Below are 26302 nucleotides of genomic sequence, written 5' to 3' on the forward strand. Positions count from 1 at the left end.
TGAGTCACAAACTTCATTCCCAACACAGGACTGTGGCTTGGCCTTGAGGTGAGGTAAGATCTGATGGCCCTCATGGATAAGACCATGAGTTGCATGGTCACATCCCCTCTTCTGCCCCTGTTCTCCCCACCTTCCTCTCCTACCTACTATCCTTGACAAGCTCTCCCTTTCTCCTGAAGGTTCCATGTGCCAGCATACTGTCTACAGTAATCAACTTTAAAGTGTTTATTATATTTATTTATGTGTAGAAAGCCAGAGTACTACTAGTAGAAGTTGGTTCTCTCTTTCTACCACATAGGTTCTGAGGATAAAGATCAGGTTGCCATGCCTGGCAGCAAGTGCCTTTACCCACTAAGCCATCTCACCAGCCCCTTACTAACTTTTTTAGGTTAGAGATATGTGAGCTGAGAGCCTGAGCTGACAGCTGGTGACAGGTGACAGTAACAACAGGAGCTATTCTTCCTTCCTTGAGCTTTGGGATGCATTCCCATCCCTTCTCTTACCTTGCTACCTGCAAATGCATCAGGACCAAATTGTTTAGGCAGAGAAGGAAACAGGAAGGAAACAGGTTATTTTCTCTTATTTGCTCTGGCCCTATTTCCTTTCTTCCCGTTATCCCAAGCCCTCTCATTCTTGCTAGCTCCCATACCTATCTTTCCAAAAACACAGGCAGAGGATTGCCTTTGAGTAACAGCCAAAGGCTCCTCTAGGCAGGATATAAGGGTTTGAATCACAGCTTGTGAGGTACAAACTGATGATGGCAAAGTTACTTTCCCTTTTTAAGCCTTCGCTATGTGGTTTATGAGTATAGTCTCAATTAAATGAAATGGAACATGCAAAGTCTTTATTACTTACCCTATAAAGCATTAATTTTTAATTATTATTTCTCATCCTGTCTATTTTAAGTGATGGTGGGGGTTGTCTTTTGGGTTTTTGTTATTTATTTTGTTTTGGTTTTTTTCTGAATACACTTTTTTTGAGAGTCTCATTATTTTTCAAAGTTTAGCTGCTATGGACCATAGCTCAGTGGTTAACTTCTGGGTTATTTCATTCTTTCAATCTCTTCCATCTCTGGCTCATCTTGACTGATTTTATCTTCACTGTGAATATTTTTAAGAAACTACAAATGGAGCCATCGAGTTGCTAACAGTAGAAAGCCTGACATGGAAATTTGTGCTAAGATTGCAATTGCACATCTTGCTGTGTCCGCAGCTGTGTGCTTATGGCAGGGAGAGGCCTGGCTGGTAGCACACTGAGACATCGCGTAGAATTTACCATTTCTGTGGACTCTGAAGAAAGGGGGGGTCTCTGAGAAATGACTGTAGCAGTGACTACAGTTACTGGAGTTACATTTCTTCAATGTACAGTGATGGTTTATATCTTTTAGCTTTTGGCCATTTGTATAAATTCTTTACAGACATACATATTTAAGTAGAAAGAAAAATCCTTTGAACATATGTACACATAAATTTCCAGGTTCTGTGTCTTTCCTTCTTACAATCATTTTTAATAGACATGAGGTGAAATCAACGGCATAGAATCACGTTTTCTGCTGAGTCTGTCTTCGGAGAGGACAGCCTGAGTTGTAGTTCAGGGAATGAACTCTCATTGATTAGACAGAGAGCTCACCATTTACCTCATGTGTGAGGTGTGGAAGTATCCTTTAATACAGCTTCAATATCCTACATCCCTCCATGATTAATTAATTAGGAAGATAAAAATAATAGTTTGGGGTCGGAGGCATGTATCACCTTCTTTCCCACCCCAGTAAGCATTTCCAGCCATCCACCTCTGTCACTCTTTGTGCCTGCTGTCTGTGCTATCAGACAACTTTTCTGATTGTTTGTTTACTGTTTATCAATCTCTAAAGTATAAGCTGCTGGACTGTATGTACCTACAATGCATGCCATGGAGTCATGCATATTACAGATTTTGATAAAAACTTGCTCAGTTAATAAGTAAAAGAGGCAGTGTAACTATGACCTTCTCTGTTTGTTCATTAATCTATCTCCATTCTCTCACCTTTCTGATGTTTCCTCAGCATGATGAAGAAGAACAAGAGCAAGAGCAAGAAGTCAGTGACTAAGCAAGAAGCCCTCTGCATCCCACACTATTACAGACTAGGGCATCTCAAGAACATATTGGATGGGGGAGAGTATGCCCCTTACGTATCTCCTCCCATATTGGAGAGCAATTTTATTCAGGTAAATACCACTTACACTCTCAATTAGGTTCTAGTAACTGCCGTACTTCATCTTCTCAAAGACAGTGACAGATTGAGAAGAGAATTCTTTAAATGTGATGAGGGACAGTGTGGTGTGACTAAGAGGAACAGTGTTGTAACTTTAAACAGGGAAATTCACTTCGGATGTTCTCAACAAACCCATAGGCAAGAGTTTGGTCCTATTTCTACTAGAATTGCCATTCTCACATAATCTTAATGTTACACAAAATGATTTTTGCAACATACTGCTGCAGGAAGGTATTCAGATAACTTCTTTCTTAGAGTTTTATATTCGTTTTAAAATGCATGAATTTGTTTTATGTTTTGCCTGCATGTATGTTCGTGTACCATGCATGTGCTATAGACAGACGGTTGTGAGCCACCATGTGGATATTAGTAATTGAACCCAAGTCCTATGTAAGAACAGCAAGTGTTCTTAACAGCTGAGCTATCTCTCTAGCCCTTAGTCCTATATTTTAAAGAAAAACACTTGAGACTATAGATGAGCCCTTGCCTAACATGCCCAAGTAAATAAACAACCACCCAAGAAAAGCTAAGAATTAAAACCAACCTTATATCTTGGTTCTGAAGGGGAAATACAACTGTCAGATAGTATCAGAGACAAACTTTCCTGTGAGCATGCACCTGCACTGTGAATGAAGACATAGAGCACCTGGACACTGTGCTGGCTTTCCTCCCAACACTCTACACTGTTCAGGCAAAGACTATGCCTGTCCCTCACGGAACTATCATGGCAGTGTGTAATGCAGAACAAGCACAGAGCCAACGCACTCAGCTGCTCCCACAGAGTATGACAAGGAGGGAGACAGACATGTCAACGATAAGGAGATCTCGTGCTTCATAAATGTGTTCTCTGACTGATACCAGGGGACTAGTGCGACTACTCTGTCCCCAGCGTACCCCTCAGAGAGGAGTGAAGTCTCTAGAATATGTTTCAGGATATGCCTTAGAACATGTGATGCCAAAATTTAATGTTTTTTGCTTTCAGCTACTTTTTCCTGCTAATGATCTTTTATTTTCATCTTTCTTCCCATACCTTGTTCATATTAACTCTTGCACACTAATTGCATAGTTCTACCCCACACAGGGAGGGGGAAGTTTGTAGTCAGTAGATTAACCACAGTCCCAAATAACTGCAGTCATAGTCTCCAAAATCCTGTTTTTCCTGGTTTGTGTTTGGGAGCAAGCTACCAACATTCCTGACTCTGGAGGTTCAAGTGAGGGAATAAAAGCATCCTAGGAAGCACCCAGAGCCCTTGCTTACTTGAACTGTTAACTGTGTGCTAACACATCACCAGCTACATTCCTACCTAAGCCAATCCCCCAGCTGCATGCTCCATAGGATCCTAAAGCACGAGTAATTACTTGAGTTGTTTACACCACTTGAGTCGTAGATCCCACAAACCAGAGATTGTAGCTATTCGTTCTGCTATCTCCAATTCACGAACAAGCCAAGGAATGGACGTGTCATGCCTCTTTTCCCCCTTGTTTTCTGCCCCTCACTTACACTGCTCTAGCAAGCAAGGGTGCAAAAATCTATACCTTTTACCAAGAAACTCCTTTCCTGTTCTCTACATCCAGGTCAATAGGAGAGGTGAGTCTATTTACCTGCATAACCGAGCAAACTGGGTGACCGTAGGCATCTGTTCTTCCAATCCCATCTTCAAGACCCCCAATATGATGCTGTTGGCACATCTGACACCAGAAGCTCGAAAAGAACCAGAACCTCTCTTTAAAACCCTTCTGAAGTCTTCCTCTTCAGGGAATCTGGTGCTCACCAGGTGAGTCACAAGGACAGGAGGATAGCCCCATATGGCTAAAAAGAAAGATGGCAAGCATCCCAGAGGAGCACTTCAGGTGCATTGCTTTCTCAAGTAACTCAGGGATATCTTTAAGAGGATACAAACAATAGTTTATCACAAAGGTAGTCAAAGTGACAATTCAATGTAAAAACCGTGCCTAACATAACGAGCACCAAAGACTTGATAAACTACCTCTCAAGTGCATGCTTTCCCTCCTCACAACAGCCTCATCTCTGAATTCTGGCCTCATCTTAGCAACTAACTTGGTCTATGATCTTGAGCAAGTAACTTAATTTAAAACTCACTTTTAGACAATTTTATCACTATATATTTATTATATAGATAATGGGTTTCATTATAACATTTTCATACATGTAGATATGAATTATATGTGCATTAAGTTCCTTGATCATATTCAACCTTCATTATACCCTCTCTTTTTCCCAACCTCACACCATCAGGCTTCCTCCTCATCTCAGATAGTCCCTTTTTACTTTCATTCATGTCTTTCATGTTTATGTGTGAGAGAGAGAGGTGGGGGAGGGAGAGGAAAAGACAGGGAGAGGAAAAGAAAGAGACAGAGAGAGAGACAGAGACAGAGAGACAGAGAGAACAATATGGGGGTGTCATGGTGTACATGTGGAAGTCAGAGGACAACCACGGGTGTCAGTTATCACTGACCTTGCTCAGTGCTCAGAGACTGGGTCTCTCCTGCACACTGCTGTGTACACCAGACTAGCTAGCCCAGGAGCTTCCAAAGTCAGGTTATCAGGCTTACATAGCAAGCACTGTATCTCCCCACTTTCTTTTTAAAAATCCAGATTCCTCATGAGAGAAGACATGTTTGCTTATATCTTTCTAAATCTGGCTTATTTCATTAAACATAATCTCTAGTTTCAGACATTTTTTTTCTGCAGATAACATTTCGTTATTCCTTATGGATGAAGAAAACTCCATTGTATGTGTATACTTGTTTATCTGTCCATCTGTTCATAGTCTCTGGTCTGGTTTCACAACTTGCCTGTTGTGACAAGTGCCCGTAACCTTCTTGTATGGTGACATAGATTCCTTTAGATATACACACTCAGGAGAGGTGTTGCTGGGTCGTATGATGGTGCAGGTTTTAGTTTTTTAAGGAGCCTCCACGCTGGTTTCCATACACTACCCTACACTCCTGCAGTATACAAGGCTTTCCATTTCCTTCCCACAGCATTGCCAGCATCTGTTCTCCTTCATGGTAGTAACCATTCCGACAGATTATAAAATCTCAGTGTAGTCCTATTTGAATTCCTAGATATCTAAGACTCAACTTTGATTACCTTTTATGTTTTATTTTAGTGTGTGTATGTTTGTGTGTGTGCATGCACAAGTCCAATATCAGAAGACGAGTGTGTAGACTCAGTATGTCCTTCACCATGGGGGACTAAACTCAGGTCGTTGAGGTTGACTCTAGGCACCGTCACCTGATAAGCCATCTCACCAGCCCTAAACCTCACTTTCAGGCTTATTTAGGACGGACAGTTTTTCATGATAAATGACATTCTTGTCATTTATTATCACCAAAATCTTAGACACGTGATTAAGATGAGATGGCTCTCAGGGGCTCCCACCCACACCTATCTGGGACTCAAGACCATTGACTGTCTCATTGTCCAAGCTCAAAAAGTCTTTATGGCTCTGCAACTAGGTCTTTGGATAATGTTACCTTTGCATCTGTTTGTAGGTTTATCCCTCTGCAGTTTGTGACTCTCTCTGTGCACAGTGCTAAGAACATGCGTCTCAAGGTAAAGCTGATCAACGGCCGCTCTTACTACCTACAGCTCTGTGCGCCGGTGTATAAACAGGATATCATATTCTCTCAGTGGGTAGACCTCATCCCCCTCTTGAATCAGGAGAAAGTCAAAACGACTAAAGTATCCGAGGTCTCAAGCCTCTCAGAAATCACAAACAGCACAGACATCACAGGCTCGATGGACATCACGGACATTACTGCTTTCACAGAACTGCGGACCATGCACCCGAAAACACAGAGATGCCCTTATAACATCATGGAAAGTGCAGACTTCTCAGAATATACAGATGTCACTGATATCACAGATGTCACCGATGTCACCGATACTCTGGAAAATGGAGTCACAGATGTTCCAGATATAAAAATTGTCACGGAAGTCACAGAAGTCTCAGAAGTCAAACTGGCCACAAACATCTCAGGGGTCAGAATAGTATTTGAAAACGATGATATACTAAAGACCAAGCAGGAGGAAAAGGTATGTGTTGTGGGACACTTCATTCTTTAATCATCAAACATGGGAGCTGTAACCAAGTCTTAGTTAACACTCATGATGAAAACGCTGTGGAACCCCACTCACAGTAACATAATTTTTAACAATTGTCTCAATCCCTAAGCTCAGTATAAGTCATAAAATATTTCCTGAAATAGTGATGATCTTTCCAGTATCAGAAGCAGCTGTGTGACAGAAAGGAGGCCTAGGTTAGACTCTTAACCGTCTGGGTATTATATACATGACTGTCTAAATTGCCAAACACAAAGTCTAATGTCATCACCCCTAAAATGAGAATATTAATATAACAAAATGGCTATTTTATTACCTAAATATGAGGATGGGCTGAAGCTTCAATAAGAAAAGGTGAGAGCAGAAATCAGAAAATAAAAGTTATTGACTTTTAAAAAGGCCAGAAAGTTTAAAAAAAAAAAGTAGAAAAGGGAGAAAGAAAAGGAGGAGGGGAGAGAGGGAGAGGGAGGGGGAGTGGGGAAGGGGGGAGGAGAGGGAACTATGAAAGTCATTCTCAAACCCTGAATTATATATTAGGAAGTGAGCACTTAGCAAACTTTGAATTAAGGTACTGAACTTTTTACAAATCAAACTAGTGGGTTGAAGAGATGGCTGAGCAATAGAGAGGACTTCCTGTTTCCCAGAAGACCCGAGTTCAGTTCCCAGCCCATAGGTCACAACCACACACCACCTCTCTCCCTCTCTCTCTCTCTCTCTCTCTCTCCCTCTCTCTCTCTCTCTCTCTCTCTCACTCGCTCTCTCTCTCTCTCTCTGACACACACCCAGAGACAGAGACAAAGAGAGGGAGCGAGAGAAACAAAAATACTTAAATATACATTGGTCTGGTGCATAATGGACTATGAAGAGAGATCAGTTTGAAGACTAGTAAACAAAGTCCGCTGGATCCATGATACAGAAAAATGATGGCTGAGGGCAGACGCTTCACAAAGAAACCACTTGAAAGTAGGAAAAAGTTAAAAGTCTCTCGTCTGTGTCTACAGTCAGTGTGCTGTGAAACACGCAAGACGCTGCCCCTTGCCAGCTGTACAGCAGTGCACCAGATGAGGACCACCTCTTTCCCCTCTACTGTCCTCTCCCTGTGTTAACCTTGTAGCTGACAATGAATGGAGTAAAGCCAGCAATGGTAGTAAAGGTATAGTAAAGTGGGGGCTCGGAGAGATCTACAATACAGATGAGAACTGGCCAAACATTCTTGAAATGATAATGAAGCAAGAACCTTAAAAATATGTATGCCCGGGACTGGAGAGCTGGCTCAGGAGCTAGGAGCACTGGCTTCTCTTCCAGGGGAATCAAATTCAATTCTCAGCAACCACATGGCATCTCAGAACTGTCTGTAACTTCAGTTCCAGGGGATCCAACACCCTCACACAGACATACATGCAGGCAAAACACTAATACACATGAAATTAAAAATACATATTTATACCCTCTAACAGGAATAAAGAGTTAGCTACAAAGATGTGACTCATGGGTTGGGGACATAGCTCAGTGATACAATGTGTGCTCGGTGCACACAAAATCTTATTTAGGTCCAACCCACAGCACCACACACACAAAGAACACGTTAATCACCCCACACCCATACCATGCTTATAACAGCAAGTTAATGACAGCATGAGAACAGCCTCAAGGCTTCCCAAGAATAACCAACCAAACTCAAGACTATGAGAGTAGTGCCATTCCCATCTTGTTTAGGGGCTCCCATAGTATCTGTCAAGCCCATAGCAAAAGCCTATTAGGTGAATTAGTGGTGTGTCCTTGTTAAAATTGTTCAAAAGTCTTTCTTAGCCTGAAAAGATGTTCATTATATACATTGAGGGGGGAAGAATAATCTCTTGGATATAAAAATCTATTGATACATGCACACTAAACAAAAGACTAGGGACTGGGGTGCTAGCTCCATTAGTAAACTGCTTGCTGCACAGCATGAGGACCAGACACTGATCTCCAGCTCCCACACAAAAAGCTGAGCTCGATGGCGTGCACTTGAAATCCCAGCATCACGGAGGCAGAGACAGACAGATCATTGGGGCTCACTGCCTAACTAGTGAGCCTCAAGTCCCATTGAGAAACACTGTCTCAAAAAATTAGGTGGAGAGTTAGAGAGGGAAGCCTGTGTGGACTTCTGGCCTCCACAAGCATGTGTGTGCACACATGGACATGCACTTGAAAACACACATGCACCACACATACATAGAAAGGAAACAACACAGTCTGTGAGTAACAGCTTGTCTCTGCATGGAGGGGCAAGTGCAGTTTGTACCTTATGTACCCCTCTGAAGTGTTTCCCATGCTAGAGATAAACAGTTTATATAGGAAATATCCAAAAAAATTTTCACAGTTCATAATGACAGGTAGGACATTCTGGTGGTAATTTTACCCAAGCCTGGTGGCACAAGCCCATGACCACAGCTACAGAGGAACCTGACAACAGCCTGTAAGTCTGAGGCCTGCACAGACCAGAGAATGAGCTCTAGGCCAACCTGGGAACTTAGTGAGACCTCATCTCAAGACTGAAAGTAGGAAAAGGGCCTGAGCCAATCCTCAGTCCTGCAGTGAATACACAAACGGTGAGATGCTTCAAAGTGAGCTCAGAGCAGAGCTTGACAAGACAGAGTCAAGTAGGCTGGAAAGTAAGTGTGCAGAGGAACCGTCCTGCGAGCAGTGCTGCCACACAAGGAGGCACTTCCTAACTCCACTCTAGCCCTCAGACGATCTTTTCATGTGTATACATGTTTTGCTTGCATGGTGTTTAGGCACCACATGTGTGCAGTGCCTGCTGAGGCCAGAAGACAGCATTGGATCTCCAGGGACTAAAATTTCAGACAGTTGTGAGACACATATGGGAGCTAGGAATCAAACCTGGGGTTCTCTTACAGAGCAACTAGTATTCTGAACCATTGTCTCTCCAGACTCCCCTTGCAACATCTTAAATTGTCTATAATACAAATTATTTTTATTGTAAGAATAAAATGAAGTTTTCTCTTTAGGGACTAAGATTACTGCATATTCTTTGGGGGTGGGGTTTTGTTTGGTTTTGTTTTGAGACATGTCATTACTATACTAGGACAGACTGACCTTGAATTTGCAATCCTCTAGCTTCAGTTTCCCCTGTGCTGGGACTGCAGGTATGTGTGCCTAAGTCCAACAGTACTAAGATGGACCAGGTGGTTGCCATGGGAGGAAGAGGGGCAGACATTAGAATGTTAGGGACACAAGTGTGGAGCTCTCTGACAGACTGCACTGAGGCCCACACGAGGCAGTCTGACCACTCCGGTGCCGTCACTGAGAGACCTGGAGAGCTGGGATGTGGCAGGAAGACAAAAGCAGAGGAGAGGTTTTAGAGAATTGCAGTTTAGAGTCTTGAAAAGTGGAAGTATTATTATTGTTATTATTGTTATTGTTATGAGCCCTGAGCCCCCACTACCTATCAGATGCTCCTACGAGCAACCTTACTGAAGACTACACGCCCAGGTATTTCTAGGAAACCTTCCTTAACCTGTAATTCAAAAACAAGTGTTCTAATTACACCCTACTCGCCTTGTATGAGGTGACACTGGGGCTCGTCACTCTGACCTGAATGTTGTGCATTAGGCTGCATTGGCACAGGCCTTTGTTCCTATGCCACCAGCCTAGATACCAGCCAAGGCTCTTTTCCATAGTCATGCAACACCATTCCTTACTCTCTGTCCCTGGATGAGTGAACACTAAGTATGAAAGAAAGGACTAGAAACTGCTCCATAAACACTGTTTCTACATGGTGTCCTTCTGATATCTGATTTCTCATTGCTTTTTATTTCCCAAGGAATATATCCTGAAGCATAGGAGTCTACGAGATACAAAAACTAAGAATGACTACCGAGATTCCCCCAAACATGTTGCCATCTCAAACATAACCCTGACTTTGCAAGATGAAGGGTGTTTTCCGACTACTCTGACTCCTGTAAAAAGCACGGAAGACATATACAACGAAATATGTGATGAAACTTCTGAAGAAAAGATGTTTGATCTTCAAAACATACATCTAAAGGCCACAGAATCCAGGTCAGTAGTGTGGGAAACGCTGTGTGCTTTCTAGCATGTACAGCATGTGTACAGACATATGCCTGCTTCCCGGCAACTCATGTACTTGTCTCTGAAGATTCTCAGACAGACACAGTGTGACAGAACGGTGACATGGGCCACCTCTTAGCCACTGCTTTTGGGGTCAGCCTTGGCTAATTTTTATTTCCACACCTGCTTCTTGTACTGCTCCTCTAGAATTGCTGCTGTTGGGTTAATGCTAAGAGCATGGGTTTTAGAGAATCAACAGATGCACAGGGCTCACATTTGGGAGCTGGAGTGTTGACATCTGAAGAGGTTATGTGTGCGCCTGTGACTATGCTTATCTGTGTGCTTGTCTGCAGAGCCTCCATGTACCCTTTATATAAATCTGTACTTGCAGTAATATGAAGAAAACTATTTTCATTGTTTTCATTCCCATTGTCTGAGAGTGAATGTTGTTGTGGTGGAGGTGCAAGTTAATACACTCATTCCAGAGTAAGACTCAAAGAGAACCCCGATCAAAATGCTTACATTAGGCTCTGTGCCACATGCCTGTAGTCCCAGCTACTCGGGAGGCCAAGGCAGGAAAATCCCTTCAGCCCAGGAGTTCCAGACCAGTCTGGGGAGCATAGTTAACCCCCCCCTTAAACAAACAATTTATGTTAGTAAAAAAAATAAGGTGGGTGCAATTCTGTCTGTCTTTTAAATAAATGTATTAAAAGAAGGACTGGGGGTAGCTCAATGGTGGACTACTTGCTTAGAACACATAAGGCCCTGGATTTGATGCTGAGCATGGAGCAGGTGGGGGGGTCAGGGTGGGGAGAAGTTATGTATACTGTACATACATATACAGGATAAGAAAATTAACTTGGAATGAAACTAACTAGAATTTGTTAAGTAACTTGAAGTGCTAAAAAGAAGTTTTTTTTTTTCCAAAAAGAACAAAATAGTAAACTATTGGAATGGCTACATACTGAAAAAGTAAAACTGAAAACTGTCATATCAACTATCAATAATAGGTAGAATAGTAAATGTTATTGAGAAAGTCTATAAATTTTTTCCTTTAAAATCGGGAGACATTAGGAGCTGGCGGGATGGCTCAGCACTGAAGCACACTTGGGGCTCTTAAAGAGGACCCGCTTTGGGTTCTTGCATCTACACAGGGCAGTCCATAACTGCCCACAGATCCCCTACCAGAGATTCAGCATCCTGGCATCTGCTGGTACCAAGCATGCACAAGGTGTACATACATATGTGCAGGCATTGACAAATACACAGTAAGTTAAACTAAATACAAATAAAAGCATGGTGGTGCACACCTTTAATCTCAGCACTCAGGAGGCAGAGGTAGGCAGGTCTCTGAGGTCGAAGCCAGTCTGGTCTATAAGACCAGTTCCAGGATACCCAGGGCTACACAGAAAAAAAACTGTCTTGCAAAACCAAAATTATTAAATAAATAAATCTTTTGAGAAAAAGCCTTGGAGATAATAAATTAAGTACGTGACTTTTAATAAAAATGCAAAGTAGAAAACTAAAGCAATCATAAACTGAAAACTTGAAGAAACAGGAGTTAATGAAGTTCTCATTAAAGACAAAAGGCACTTTCAAATTTTTTTCTGGACAGTTTTATTTTCTGGACAGTTTTATTTATAACTCCAAATTATATCTTGTTTATGTCATTTTGTCTCATAAAATTATAAAAAATATATTTTATTTCTAAAAACTTTAGTTTGCTTTTTCTAAGCCAGACAAAAACAACACAATAAAGATTATTCTGATTTAATCCTGCTGTGGCAATAAAAGTCTTAGATTTCTAATGTCTTAAAGGTTCTGTGGGCAAAATGTAGCAAGCTTACTATAAAGGGTTACTAAAGAGGGTTAATGCTATTCCCACACAGAGAGAAAAACAGAATGGTCATGGTGTTTTGTCCACACTGGAATTTTTACACATCCTATATGTACACACACACACACAATGATAATAATAAAACTTAATTTAAAATGTAAAACAAATTAAGAATGTTTCCATTATTATTTCTATGTATTCTATAAGTTTTACCAACTATACTAGAACAAAGAAATATTAAAAAGCATAATAAAATTTTAATTGCCAGGCATAATGATGCACATCCTTCATCCCTGCATGCTGGGAATGAAGGCAAACAGATCTTTGTGAGTTTGTAGCAGCATAAAACTCAAGAGAGCCAGGAGCTGCACAGTGAATCTGAGAGCAGCCTGGGATGTGTAAGACGCAGAGGAGGCTAGCCAGGGCTACATAGTGACGCCTTGTCAAGAGCCCTCTTGTAAATTGTGAAGGTACCTGAATTCACATGTACATAACCTCCCCCCCACATATACATAATTAAAAACAAATAAAACAAAAATAAATATCTATCAATAGCTACAGCAGATATCAATTCCTTTAATTATGACCTGTGTTCAAACTTTGGCTTTTTCACACTGTTGTAGGAAAAAAATCTCCATCATATATATATTAATCTTTGGAATGTTTCTCTTCTGGCTTGTAAGTCCTCAGTTCTGCATATGTGCTTCTCCTAGTGAGTGCCTGCCATGTCACTAAGGCAGCTGACTTCCTGGTTAGTCCTTCTTCAGTGGTCATGTGAATCACCTCTGTGTTTTAACTACAAAATACTACATTTGCTTTCCTCTTTGTGTTGTTTCTTTTATATGTATATCTACAAGTCAAGGGGGTAGCTATTTGTTGTTTGGATGATTAACCATTTGCAGTAAAGCACCCTATTGCATATAAGGACATCATGAATATGACAGGCATCCAATGAGAAGCAACTGGAAACTGCTTAGCTTCTTTTTTTTTATCCTAATTGTTTTTACATTAATCTGTTTGTCCTGTGTTTGTATGCACATGTACAGAAGTCAGAGGACACTCATAGAACTAAGTTCTATCCTTTCATCTTGTAGGTTCCAAGGATCAAACTGAAGTCATCAGGGTTGGTGGCAAGTGCCTTAACAGGCTGAGCCATCTTGCAGACCCAATGCACAATGTCCAAGTGTATGTCTGTCTTCTGAAGTCAATTTACTGTTTCTGTCTTGAAATAACTTAACTGGAAATGTTATGAATTTCCATCAATTATTTATAATCCATTTTCTTTTCCCATTTTGTTCATATGTATATTATGTATGTGTATATTTAAAATTATTTATTTGGCAGATATTTGTAATTATTGGGTGGCTTGGAACCCTATTCTCTCAGTTTCACACATTAGCTGTCTGCTCAAATGTTACACACACGCACGCACGCACACACACACACTGTTCCTTTTTTCCCTTCCTCAGATCACTACTTCGTCTCCCTCCGCCCCTCCCCATCATCTCAGATCTAACCTCAGCACATCCTGGCTGGCATAATATATTCTGTTGTTTATGATCTGCCTCTCTCACTGGAATAAAGCACATCAGAGGACAGGGACTTGATGATTTTTTACTGTTTATTCCTTGTTCTTAATGCACACAAGGTGCCTGGTAAATATTAATGAACAAATGAATCACACATTGCCATTGAAAATTACTTTTGTTGCTTCAGTGAACAACAACAACAAAAAAATGGACTTCCCTGTGGAACTGAGGCAATGATATAATTTTCTTTTCCTCTAGCTTATTTTGATTTTAAGAATAGTATTTTCCATCTTACTTTGTTGGTACAGAATAAACTGTGGACTAACATTCTTTCTGCTTTCCCACTCTTTGAGCTCAGGTCAATGTGAATCTATTTGATAAGTGTTAGATTTGGTGCTGATGACTTGTGGGAGACTGCGGAGGACTGAAGCAAGACACTCACGTGCACATGTTAGCAGCACACTTTACCACTGAGGGTTGCTTCCCATCCCGACGACTTCGTAATTCCACTTATATAGGCATAATTCTCTTAGCACCATCACTAAATATTTGGGTCTTTAATTTTTTTCAATTACATTTGTTTAGTGTGTGGTGGGAGTGTGTATGTGTATTTTACAGTCAAAGGAAAAACTGTCAGCTCAAACTCATGAGTTACCTTGTAGGAATTCTCCTAGACTAGGAGCTGGGTATACATTCTTACATCTCACTGTAAGAAATGCTATTACCATCCACAGGAAATTCTACTTCCCTATTAGAGGTGGAGAAATAAGTGTCCCTCACTGATGGCAATGTGTCACACCTCATGCCGACTAAAGATAGGGTCTCCATGCTGGGCAAACACTCTGTTTAAGCTAGCCCTAACATTTATACTTTTTTTATTTTTAGCACTAAGTCTCAATATGCAGCTCAGGTTGGCCTGGGACTTACTATGTAGCCCAACCTGGCTCACATTCTCAGTCCTCTAGCCTTAGTCTCCTAAATCGCTGGATGACAGGAGTGAACTATCACTGCCTACTTTGCCTGATCTGTTTATTGATGGTAATCTGAGTTATCTCAGTGGAATTAAATAATGACCAAAACTGCTACCAGTAAGTCTGGTGTCCTAAAGGATAAAGGAAGAAAGTTTACAACAAAACAGAACAAACAAACAGGAGAAAAGGGTAATAAAAGAGAGAGAGAGAGAGAAAGCACTGGTCAGAAACTGAGAAGAAGGTAGACATGCAGGTGCCCGCACTGAGGAACAGAGTGTGCACGTCTATTCAGCAGTGTGGGCTGAATAGAAAATCTTCAGCTTCACAACACAATATTGCCAGTAATAACATTCGACAGTCACACCATGAATCAGGATCTAAACTCACAAGGCTGTTTAAATCGCCATCTTCTTTCTTTGCTCTTTTACCCTTAAAACTTGTTGCATGCCTAGAAAAATTAAGACAAACTTTACTTTTCAGTGTAGTTTTCAATTTATAGAATAAATGAGCAGACAGAGACATAGCCACTTCCCTTCCCCACCCTAGTTTCCTCACTAACATGTTATAATCAATGGACCAATGTGGATGTGTTGTTATTAAATGGCTGTACTTTACAGTCTACAACATAAAGGGTCATACTTCATAGTATAAAATTCTACGGGTCTTAATGAATGTATGTAGCGTGCACCCTTTGTTACATGCTCACAAAATCATTTCATTGCTCTAAAAACTCCCTCAGCATTAGATTAGCACTTTTTAAAAAGATATGTCTAGCTATGTGTATGTATGTATGTGCGTCTATGTGGGGTTACTGCACGTGAGTGCAGCTGCCCATGAAGCCCGCAGAAGGTCCCTTGGAGCTGGAGTGCTGTGAACCAAACTCAGGTCCTCAGGAAGAGCTGTATGTGCTCTTAACTCTTGAGCCATCTCTCTACTTCTCTATATTAGCTTTTAATTGCAAGTTTTTAAAAAAGAGTTATTATTTATTTATTTATTTATTTATTATGTATACAGCATTCTGCCTGCATGTATGTCTGTAAGCCAGAAGGGAGCAACGTATCTCATTATAGATGGTTTGTAAGTCTCCATGTGGTTGCTGGGAATTGAACTCAGGACCACTGGAAGAGCAGACGGAGGTCTTAACTGCTGAGTCATCATCTTTCCTGTCCCCAATTTTTTTTCTCCTTCAATTCTTGGGATTAAATAAAAGGCTTTGTACATGCTAGGCAAGTGCTATATGTTGTTTTGTTCTGGTAGGTTTTTGTTTGTTGGTTGGTTTGATTTGATTTGGTTTGGTTTGGTATTTGGTTTGGTGAGACAGGGTCTCTGGCTAGCTTAGAATTTGCTATGTAGACCAGGTGGCTCTGAACTCTACAGAGATCCACCTCTGTCGACCTCTCAAGTTCTGGATTAAAACCCTACACCACCACACCCAGCATTATTTTTGTTTTCTTTGTAAATGAGTTTTCATTTATTTATTTATTTATGTATTTACTCATTCATGCATTCATTTAGTGGAGGTGGGGTTAGGGGATGAATGCATTAGGATGCATGTGTGCAGGTCAAAGGACAACTTGTGGGAATTGGTTCTCTCCTTCTACCATGTGGGGTCTAGGGATGAATCTCAGAATTTCAGGCTTAACAGCAGATACCCTTTACCCTCCCGACCATCTCACCAGCACACTTAGTTTGTTGTTGTTGTTTGGTTGGTTGCTTTTGTTTGTTTGTTTGTTTGTTTGTTTGTTTTTTGAGAATGGGTTTCTCTGTGTAGCCCTGTCTCCTGGAACTCACTTTGTAGATTAGGCTGGCCTCAAACTCTGAGATCTGCCTGCCTCTGCCTCCCGTCTGGCTTGGATCTCGCTCTTGAGGGTTAGCGTGTGAGAGTGATCTGGGGACAGCCAGGCTCTCGATGGAAGGGAAAGAGCATCCTGTTTCCTGCAGGGTTAGCGTGTGAGAGTGATCTGGGGACAGCCAGGCTCTCGATGGAAGGGAAAGAGCATCCTGTTTCCTGGCCTGCAGTTACAGGACTGGACGGCTGCGAGTCTGTCTCCCCGGGTTCTCCAGGAAAGCAGCCCCTGCTCTTAGCTCCTGAGCCATCTCTCCCAGCCCCAGGAAGCTGAGCAAGGACACTCATTGCTCTTTCTCTGTTTTGTTTTGTTTTTGTCTTTGTTTTTGTCTTTGTTTTGCTTTGTTTTGTTTTGTTTTGCTTTTGAGACAGGGTTTCACTGTGTAGCCCTGGCTGTCCTGGAATTTACTATACAAACCAGGCTGGCCTCAAGCTCAGAGATCTGCCTACCCCTGCCCCCTCAGTGCTGGGTGGGGTTAAAAGAACCCACCACCACTGCCTGGCTAGGGTTTTGTTTTTTGTTTTGCTTTGTCTTTTTAATAATAAAAATTACAAAGCTAACAGGACAGAAGTTGTCTGTAGGGTCTAGGTTTTGTCAGCTTTACTATATGATGATCTGAATGATGTGTATCACTACATAAGCAGAAAAATAACGGAATTTTAAAGTACGAAGATACTGTAATTTAGCAAATCTTAAATTCCTTAAGACTTTCCCCATGGTCGAGAGATGGCTCAGAGGTTAAGAGCACTGACTGCTCTTCCAAAGGTTCTGAGTTCAATTCCCAGTAACCACATGATGGCTCATAACCATCTGTAATGAGATCTGATGCCCTCTTCTGGTGTGTCTGAAGACAGCTACAGTGTACTCACAAATATAAAATAAATAACTCTTTTTTTAAAAAAAGACTTTCCCCTTTAGCTTTCTATGCCATTAATCTCCTAACTACTAGGAAGAAATAAACAGAAAATATAAAAACAAAACTAAATTTTTATCCTATGTAAGCCTCTTGAGGTCTGTCCCATGGGACATATTTGTATAGGAAATAGTTGGTTTAGCATGCCATGGGCTCCTTTTTGCTACCTATTTGTACTGGGGACATAATTAGTAGCTAGTGTCCAATTTGATAATGCTAATTGCAAAAGAAAGAATAGAATGGAATTCACCTAAGCTTTATTCCAGGGGCATTTGTAGGATTTAGCCAGCATGGTGAAGTAGATAAATACATTCTATATGTTATTTTTATTTCCCAAGACCATTAATTTCAGAGACACTTTATAATTGTTTGTTTTTTAATGCAAAAATTTTTAAAAGCCAAAAGTGACCTTGCTGAATACTGTGCGTTTCTGAGCACTACCATTTACAATGCAAAATAAGCAATTTAAATCTATATGAGATAAAGATGAAGGAACCAAGCTTTTCTCCACTGTCATGGGAGGGGGGCGGCTCTTGGAGTAATGAAGAATTTACTTCATTTGCACTCCTTCACAGACAGACCAGTACTGCTGTGAACCTTTTGTTTGACCAAGATAACAGGCTCTGTTTTAATTTTCGCCTGTTTCATGAGACACATTTTCTTTGTGTTGCCCAGTCTCTTGACAACTTTTATCATTAATCTCAGCCTTTAATCTAAATCCTGAGACAGACCTGTTGGCATAGCTGCAAGAATCCATTTTTGGAAAATTCCAGAGAATTACTACTTTAAGTTTCAGAAAGATCACTGTAGACCCTGAAATGATTTTATCTCCCTGACCCCTTGCACGAGTCATAGCCGCCTCTGTAGGATTATCTGGGCAGGGAAATAAATCTAACAAATTCTCTTGCACTCCAGCAAGAGGGGAGGGCTGAGCAGCCATGGGTGGAGATGCCAGCAGCCTGTGACTGTGAGAAACGCAATAACAAAAGCTGCTATGCTGTTACATACAACTTGATGTGTGGCTTTTACGAGATGCATGGCCTGTAAATAAACCACCACACTCTGTATGATCAATACAGTCCAGGCTTGCTAAGCACAATCCATGACCACTCACAGAGCATTTGGAAAATGACGGGTTATCTCAGACCCAGCTGGTTTTTCTAAATATTTGTGGTCAAAGTGGCAACTCTTGGAACTGTGCTGTTTATTTTTACAGGAGTACAAGAACTGATTCAGACACTTCAGGTAAGGAATAAATTCCAAGACACATTTTTTTGTGCTCTTCAATAGACAAGAGTTACTCAGGGTTCTTGTAACAGTAGATAGTTAGGAACAAAGGGTTCCAGCCAGGCCTACTGTTGCCTTCCCAAAATTCTAAACACTCCATCCTGGAGAGACTCTTCCAAGATCATCTTCAGACCCTTTTCAAGTGCACGGGTCATGTTTGACTTCCCAGTTCCCTGAGTCTAATCTACTAGGTATAAACCACTCCAAGACGAGCTCTACCGGTGGATCCGACTTACAACAGCAACAGGACCTCCTATCCTTGCACATTTGTATAGGGAATATTTTTGGTAAATTAAAATCACTCAGCTCCTCTGCTCTTCCCACTTACATCTTTAGCCTAACACTCACTGTGGGGTGACTTAACTAATGTTAGGGTACAGGGATTTCTTATTCATGTATTCTCATGTCTTCAGTTTCTAGCAACAAACATGTAACTGAAGAGGTTGTCTGTCATACAGGCCATTAGCAACCTTGCCTTTCACTGAGTGCTCACTCACCACTAGCCACTCTCTAACCTGTGAGTTGCAATAAGCTTTGGCTTCATGGCACTTATAAAACAATACTAAGGAAAGCACTCATAAAAATACTTAACTTGGTTTAGGTGCAGAGGAAAAAGATAAAAAACAAAAACCCTGAGAATACTTAAAGACATTTGTAGTCATATTTAAAAGTCAGTTCCAACAAAACAAACAAAACAAAAAACCCAAAAACAAACAAACAAAAAAAGGAAAGAGAAAGGAAAAAAGATTATAGGGTAGACATAACACTTTTTTTACAATTTGTTTCTTTGATGTGTACGAGTGTTTTACATGTGTATGCATGTATATATGTGCACCGTTGTATGTACATGATACTGGGAAAAGTCAGAAGAGGGTGTCAGATACCCAGATACCCTGGAACTGGAGATACAGACAGTTGTGAGCCATCAAGTGTGTGCTGGGACCTGAAACAGCAAGTGTTCTTAACCACCCAGCCACCTCTCCAGCCCAATATAGTATTGAGTTTTACACAAATCGAATTTGTCTTTATATCTGCTCATTGGGAATCAGTTTCCAAAATACCCACCGACCCTTCACCATATGTGGGCTCTGCATTCTGATCCATTGAGTTGAGCCTGAAAGCACCATATAGAAAGATGCTTCAATAAAGAAAATGCCAGGTGGGGGTTGGAGAGATGGCTCAGAAGTTGAGATGTATATTACTCTTTTAGGGGATCCCGGTTGATTCCTAGCTCCAAGTTAGGCAGCTCACAACTGCCTGTGACTCAGGCTATAGGATATCTGACACCTCTGGCCTCCATGTGCTACCACACACACACACACACACACGACTTATACTCTCATAGATACACACACTCGCAGACATACATACACGATTAAAAAATCTTTTTAAAAAGAAAATGCAAGACCTCCCTTTTAGTTTGTAGAGTTTTCACTCATCAGCTTCTACCACAGACTATAAAGAGGTCAAGACACGAAAGGTTTAGAAGCTCCAGAGTTACCCAGTACCAGTAGCCCAAACAAATACCCTCCTTGTTTGTCAAAGGCTAGGATCCATCTAATGGCAGCCTGACCATCACTAACTTGTCACTAAACACAGAGATAGAATGACAATTAATTTAGTTAGCTGTGGATGTCCGAATGCAGGGTACAATATGGTTGTCTTTATCTTATCTGGGACTAATAGTTCCACCTGTCTTCTGGTACAACTACAAGGTTTTTAAGCTGCATGAGCATGTATTTTATATGAAGTGCTTTGGCAGATTCAGGAGAGATTAGACAAAGATATGAAGCAAGTTACTTGCCATAAGTCTGTGTATTAGCCAAAGAAAAGCCACTGAAGGAAAAAAGTGGTAAATTAGTGTCAGGTTTTAAAATGGCTTCTCTACTGACTAAGTCTGTAAGAGAAACTAGAGGATGCCAGGCACAGAAAGAGCAAGTAGGAAGCTTTTCTAACAGTCAGGGTGGAGGTAAGAAGCAGTCAGTAATGAAACTTCAGAGGGATGTGTATATATGGTCAGAAAGAGTGACTTAAATATTTTATTTTAGTTGATATATACTAACAGTGATGGTGGGGTGACAAGGATGATGACAAAGGTGGTGATGATTTATTGACAGGGGCTGGAGAGATAAGTCAGGCACTGAAGTGCTGAAGCATGAAGATACTGATTCAATCCCCAGCACCCACATAGACAGCTGGGTATAGTAATACACACTAGTAATTTCGGCACTATGCAGAGACAGAGGTTCCTTGGTGGCCACTGATCAGCCTAGCTGAATCCGCAAGCCTCAGACCATGAGAGTTCATATCTCAGAAAGCAAAGTGTCTGAGGAGACACCTAAGATTTGCTCTGGCCTTCACATGTACAGATGTGCGCGCACACACACTTACATACATGTGCACACACCACACATGCATGCACACACATGCAAAGTTATTGTAAGTCTACTTGTAGGACCAAGACAAAGGAGGACAATTTGGGAGACAGTGTGACTAGGAAATATAGATCTGTGAAGCAATCTGGGAAAGGGAGCCAGAGGGGATGTGGAAATGCTGGAAAAGGCAAATGAACACTAATGTTGAGATAGAGGCCTCGGGCTTTAGTTCTAACCTGACTTTCTCCATTACATGAACATGTCAGTTCACTTCCTCTGTATGCGGCTGGGCTGTTGGGCTGAGGAGGGCATTTTGACAGTGACTTATTCTAAAAGCTGTGCTGCTGATGGCTCATTTCTGGGAGGCTAGCAGGCCGCTTGAAGTGGACATCCTGGGCATCAGGGACTCACCACAGATACAGCAGAGGAGTATCGAAAGTGCAAGTGGAGCTTGGTGAGCCACAAGCACGGCACAGTGTGTGATGTGGTGTGCGGGTTGCCACAAGGCATTAACCATTTTCCCTGTTTGTTCTCTTTCACATTTCCCTGTTTCTTCTTTCTTCTCCTGTGTCTCCCTGTTTTCTTACTTAGGCTTGTATAGTTTCTCAGTGTTCCCCCTGATTAGCATTTCTTTCCCCTTTTTCACCCTCCTCTGAACCCTCACACACACTCATGGTAATTAATACTCTTTACCTCAAGAAGGCAAAGGCTACCCCATCCTAAACCCTCATTCTATTAAATTCAGTTTAAACAAAGACTAAAAATGCCTCTGTAATTCTAATTTCTAGGTAAAGCCAGAATAATAATGCTGCCCAAAGCTGGGGGAAAATCAATCTCCGTGGTGAGCTCCCTAGGCAATAGTAGCTAAGGACAAAATTATGTGGTTCGCCTCCCACACACCTCTGCAGCAGAAGGGGTTTCTGTGTAATGTTTTGTGGAAAGTGACACTTCAGATACAGCATTCCTATAGGAAAGGCCACGTAATGACATGGCAGATCCCAAGTTAGACCTGTGTCTCTGGACCCAAGTCATTTCTCTCTTTCCTTGATTTTTAATTTCTTACCTTTCAAGGCTTCATTCTTCTCCTCAGCCTTTTTGATTTCTCTGTAGTGAGCCCAGAGCATAGGCTTTCCTATGATGCCACAGTACTCTTCCTACATGATAAAAAAATGAGACCAAAGATAACAGTTCAAGAAACAAGAGGAAAATCATATATGGAGTACTCAGTGTCCTTCCCATCCCACCTGTTTCTTTTATCTTCATGTTCAATACAACAAATCAAGTTCTAAGCAGCCAGTTCACTCCCTGCTTATATAACCTAAACTAAAAAGGCAAGGAGAGGGGAGCCCCCAGAAGGGGCCAGGTTTGTGAACCGGCAGTGAGCTCCACCATAAAGAGTGTAGACACTTGACCAGGTGTTTAGAACATCGTTCGAATTTGAGACCCAGGTTGTTTTCTCCTTGTGTGCCCCTTTCTCTCTTGTCTTGGGCCTTCCTTCTTTCTCACTTTTTCTCAAATGATATCTCTTCCTCTTGCATGTTCCTCTTCCCCTTTGGATCTTCTCATATCAAATCCTCTTCTAATTCCCCCAACCTTGTATTTCATCTGTCTCCCCCTTTCTCAGGGGGAAGGCACACAAGTCTAGTAAAACAGAAAAGGTCACATTGGAAAAACCTGTTGGATGGCCTAAAGGTGAGTTTTCAATATAGGTCTCTGTAAATTTAAATGAAAGATGAAACACTCTCAGAAAATTATAGTAAGTTGACTCTTAACATAAATCTCATTATGTTTTCTGTAGTAACAAAAGAGGTGCAATTGCAGATAAAGATGTAGACCAGAATGTAGAGGGGGCTGTTGTGGACTCCTCTCTACCACAGACCAGATGGCAACTCCAGCAGGAGGCAGAACAGAAGGGGCTTTTGGTGATGCACTGGAAGAGAATTACACAGTACTGCTACTGCATGGGAGTTATTTCTCTCTTCTTACTAGACTGGCCCAGGGGTTGAACACAGGTTGTCAGGCTTGCCAGCTAGCACTTTACATAAGCCATATTGCCTGTGCACAGACATTTAGTTATAAAGAAAAGCTTTGTTATAAATAGTTTTATTATTTTTATTTTTAGCATTACTTCTATTTTCAGTAGCATTTGGGGATGAACGCAGGGCGTTACACATTAGCGTTGTACTACTGATTTACATACCAAGTTTGTTATTTTTTATTTTAATATTTTTTAGACTTATTTATTTTTTTGTGTATAAGTGTTTTGCCTGCTTGTATGGGCACTATGTATATCCCTTTGGAGATTGGATGAAGACATCACACTCCCTGGAACTGGACTATAGTATGGTAGATAATACTATGTACTTACTGTACAGCATAGCTATGAACTGCTATTTGAGTGCCAGGAACTATACCCAGGTCCTGTGCAAGAGCAGCAAGCACATAACAGCTAAGGTATCTTTCCATTTCTAATATTACTTTTTAATTGCTTACTTGTATTAATTTTTAGTCTTATACTTCAAAGTAAAAGCCTTTAGACTCCTTTGTATGTAAGAATATATTTTGTAATTCAGACTTTTGAAATAATGTGACTTTTGTGTTTTTTGTCAGATCAGTACAAACTACTAAACTAAAAACAAAACCCAACTCAGAAAAAGGCAATCTCTGCAAGAGGAAAACAGCAAAACCTTTTGTGTAGCAAAATAAAGGCTAATCACTCCATGCAAATCCACGCCAGTCTAATTTCTAAAATCCTATTTTAGATGTGTTTTTCTTCTTGTTTGTGGCTATGTATTTTTAAAAAGCTACAGAGCTATGAAAATTAAAAGAATTTTGATTACAAACTCAGTTTATAAGGCATCTTTGATCTGGGCTTGTTAGGACAGATTGTTCTTCTCTGTGGCTTTCCTGTAATGCCGGCCCCACTCTGTCTCCTGAATTGTTTTGGGGTCATTGGTAGTTAGGACTGGGTTCTTTAGGTATTTGTGTCCTGGCTGAATACTTGGTACTAAAGGAGTATTTATTGAATCCATAATTTGACAACACATGATACTAAGCGACAATTTACTGAGTGTCATTTGCAAACATATTTTTTAAAAATTCATTTAAAAGAGACTATATCTCTGGGCATGTGGATCACTAGAGGGGCACCTGCCTGTGCTGGCATGTGCAAGATCCTGACATTAATACCCAGCAACCACAAAGCCAAAAAGGAAAACCAGGACACTGCAGACAATCCTTGCCTGAAGAGGACTAGAGAGATGGCTCCCTATTTTAGAGTACTTGCTGTTTGTGCAGAGGACCTGAGTTCAGTTCCCAGTACTACACAGCAACTAACAACCATATGTAACTTCAGTACCAAAGGATCTGACACCCTCGTCTGGCCTCCATGAATAACCAGGCAAGCATGCAGTGCAAATGCAGACAAAAACGCTCCTACACATTAAAAATAAAGTTACTATCTAATTGTTTTAAAATCGGCTGGTCATTCTACAGCATGCCTTTCATATACTATCCAGTTAATCTGCACAGCAACCCATAGAGTACTGTTGTCTTCCTTCATTGCAGATGGTGAACTGAAGTTTGGAAGATATTTGCTCGAGGTATATGAATATCTAGAAAATGGTGAAACGGGATTTGAACACGAGAAGCCTTATAGCCAAGCTAAACTGTAACTCACAAACTCATGCACATCTCTGTTTAGCAGTACTCCTCTAGAGAAGAATCCTTTACCCATCCCCTGACTCACTGCCAAGGGGATTTGTCTTCCTTCACCTGCTGCTCTAAAGATGGGAAGAATTTCTTTCCCACCTTCACATCAAGAAAAAGATGTGACATGACATCAACAAGAGACTACTACTGGTGACGTGTTAAAATCTGAAGTGCAAATAAACATTTTGCAATTTGGAAATGACTTCTCCTTTATAAACTATTTCTTTGATATAGATTATCTGTGACAAACTAGGAAAGACACTCTTAACTACGACTGATTATTTCTAATAAGAGCCCTTCAAAGGGCTGCTGTACAGGACCTTAGAAAATAGGTCAGAAAATTCTTACAAACCTAAGGCATTATTATCAGATGACCAAAGAAAAATGAAAAGCATGTTCATAGCAAGGTGAAAGTTCAAAACAAGACTTGCACACAAATGATCATAGTGGGGTTTTTGTAGCAGAAAAAACTTGGACAGAAGCCAATTACCCATCAACAAATGAGTAGTTAAACAAATTGTGTGGTATGTTCATACAACACTAGCACTTAGCAACCAAAAGAAACTACTAATCAATGCTTCAACACTGCAGGCATAGAAACATCTTGAAAGAAGCCAGATAGTCAAAGAAGACCTAAAGTGATTTAAAAGATTTGGAAAACAACTCCTAAGAGGTCAGTGGCTATCTAAGGCAGTTAGTTAGAAGGGCAATGACTGCAAAGTGTGGTACAAGAAAACATTTTTCCCTTTATCTATTCACTTTACACCCTAATTACAGCTCCCCTCCCTCCTCCTTGTCCCATTCCTCCCAGGTACCAACCCTCCCCGGCACATCAACTTGTATCAGGACTAAGTGCATCCTCTTCCACTGAGGCCAGACAAGGCAGCCCAGCTAGGGAAAAGGGATGATGTAAAGGCAGGCAACAGAGTCTGAGTCAGAGACAGTTCCTGTTCCAATTGTTGGGGACCATATGAAGACCGAGCTGCACATCTGCTAGGTCCAGACCATGTATGCTCTTTGGTTGGTGGTTCAATCTCTGTGAGCCACCATGGGCCCAGGTTAGTTGGCTCTGTAGGTCTTCCTGTGGAGTACCTATGCCCTAAGCTCCCACAATCCTTCCTCCACTCTTCCACGCGACTCCCTGAGCTCTGACTAATGTTTGGCTGTGGGTCTGTGCAACTGTTTCCATCAGCTGCTGGATGAAGCCTCTCAGAAGACAGTTATGCTAGACTCCTGTCTGCAAGCATAGCAGACTATCAATAATGTCAAGGGTTATCTCTTTCCCTTGGGTGGGTCTCAAGTTGGGCCAGTCATCGGTTGGCCATTCCCTCTCTCTCTGCTCCATCTTTATCCCTGCACATCTTGTAAGCAGGGCAGATTTTGGGTAGAGGATTTTGTGGGTCCCCTCCTCTCTTCC

General features: G+C 41.2%; 1 protein-coding gene across 2 annotated transcripts; it reads left to right on the top strand.

Annotated features, from left to right (window-relative positions):
- Positions 1–2042: 2042 nt before the first annotated feature.
- Positions 2043–24805, top strand: Fam71d (family with sequence similarity 71 member D). 2 transcript variants are annotated; one of them, XM_028788602.1, is made up of 5 exons: positions 2043–2204; positions 3827–4026; positions 5771–6314; positions 10168–10406; positions 24742–24805. In XM_028788602.1, the coding sequence occupies exons 1-5, from the start codon at positions 2043–2045 to the stop codon at positions 24746–24748; spliced, it is 1152 nt and encodes a 383-aa protein (XP_028644435.1). In that variant the 3' UTR covers positions 24749–24805. The 2 variants fall into 2 exon arrangements, with proteins under 2 accessions (XP_028644435.1, XP_028644429.1); XM_028788596.1 differs by lacking the exon at positions 24742–24805 and adding an exon at positions 18729–18768.
- Positions 24806–26302: the final 1497 nt, after the last annotated feature.

Source organism: Grammomys surdaster, unplaced genomic scaffold (genome assembly GCF_004785775.1).
Source record: "Grammomys surdaster isolate TR1022 unplaced genomic scaffold, NIH_TR_1.0 127, whole genome shotgun sequence".
In the NCBI taxonomy this organism is placed as follows: Eukaryota; Metazoa; Chordata; class Mammalia; order Rodentia; family Muridae; genus Grammomys; species Grammomys surdaster.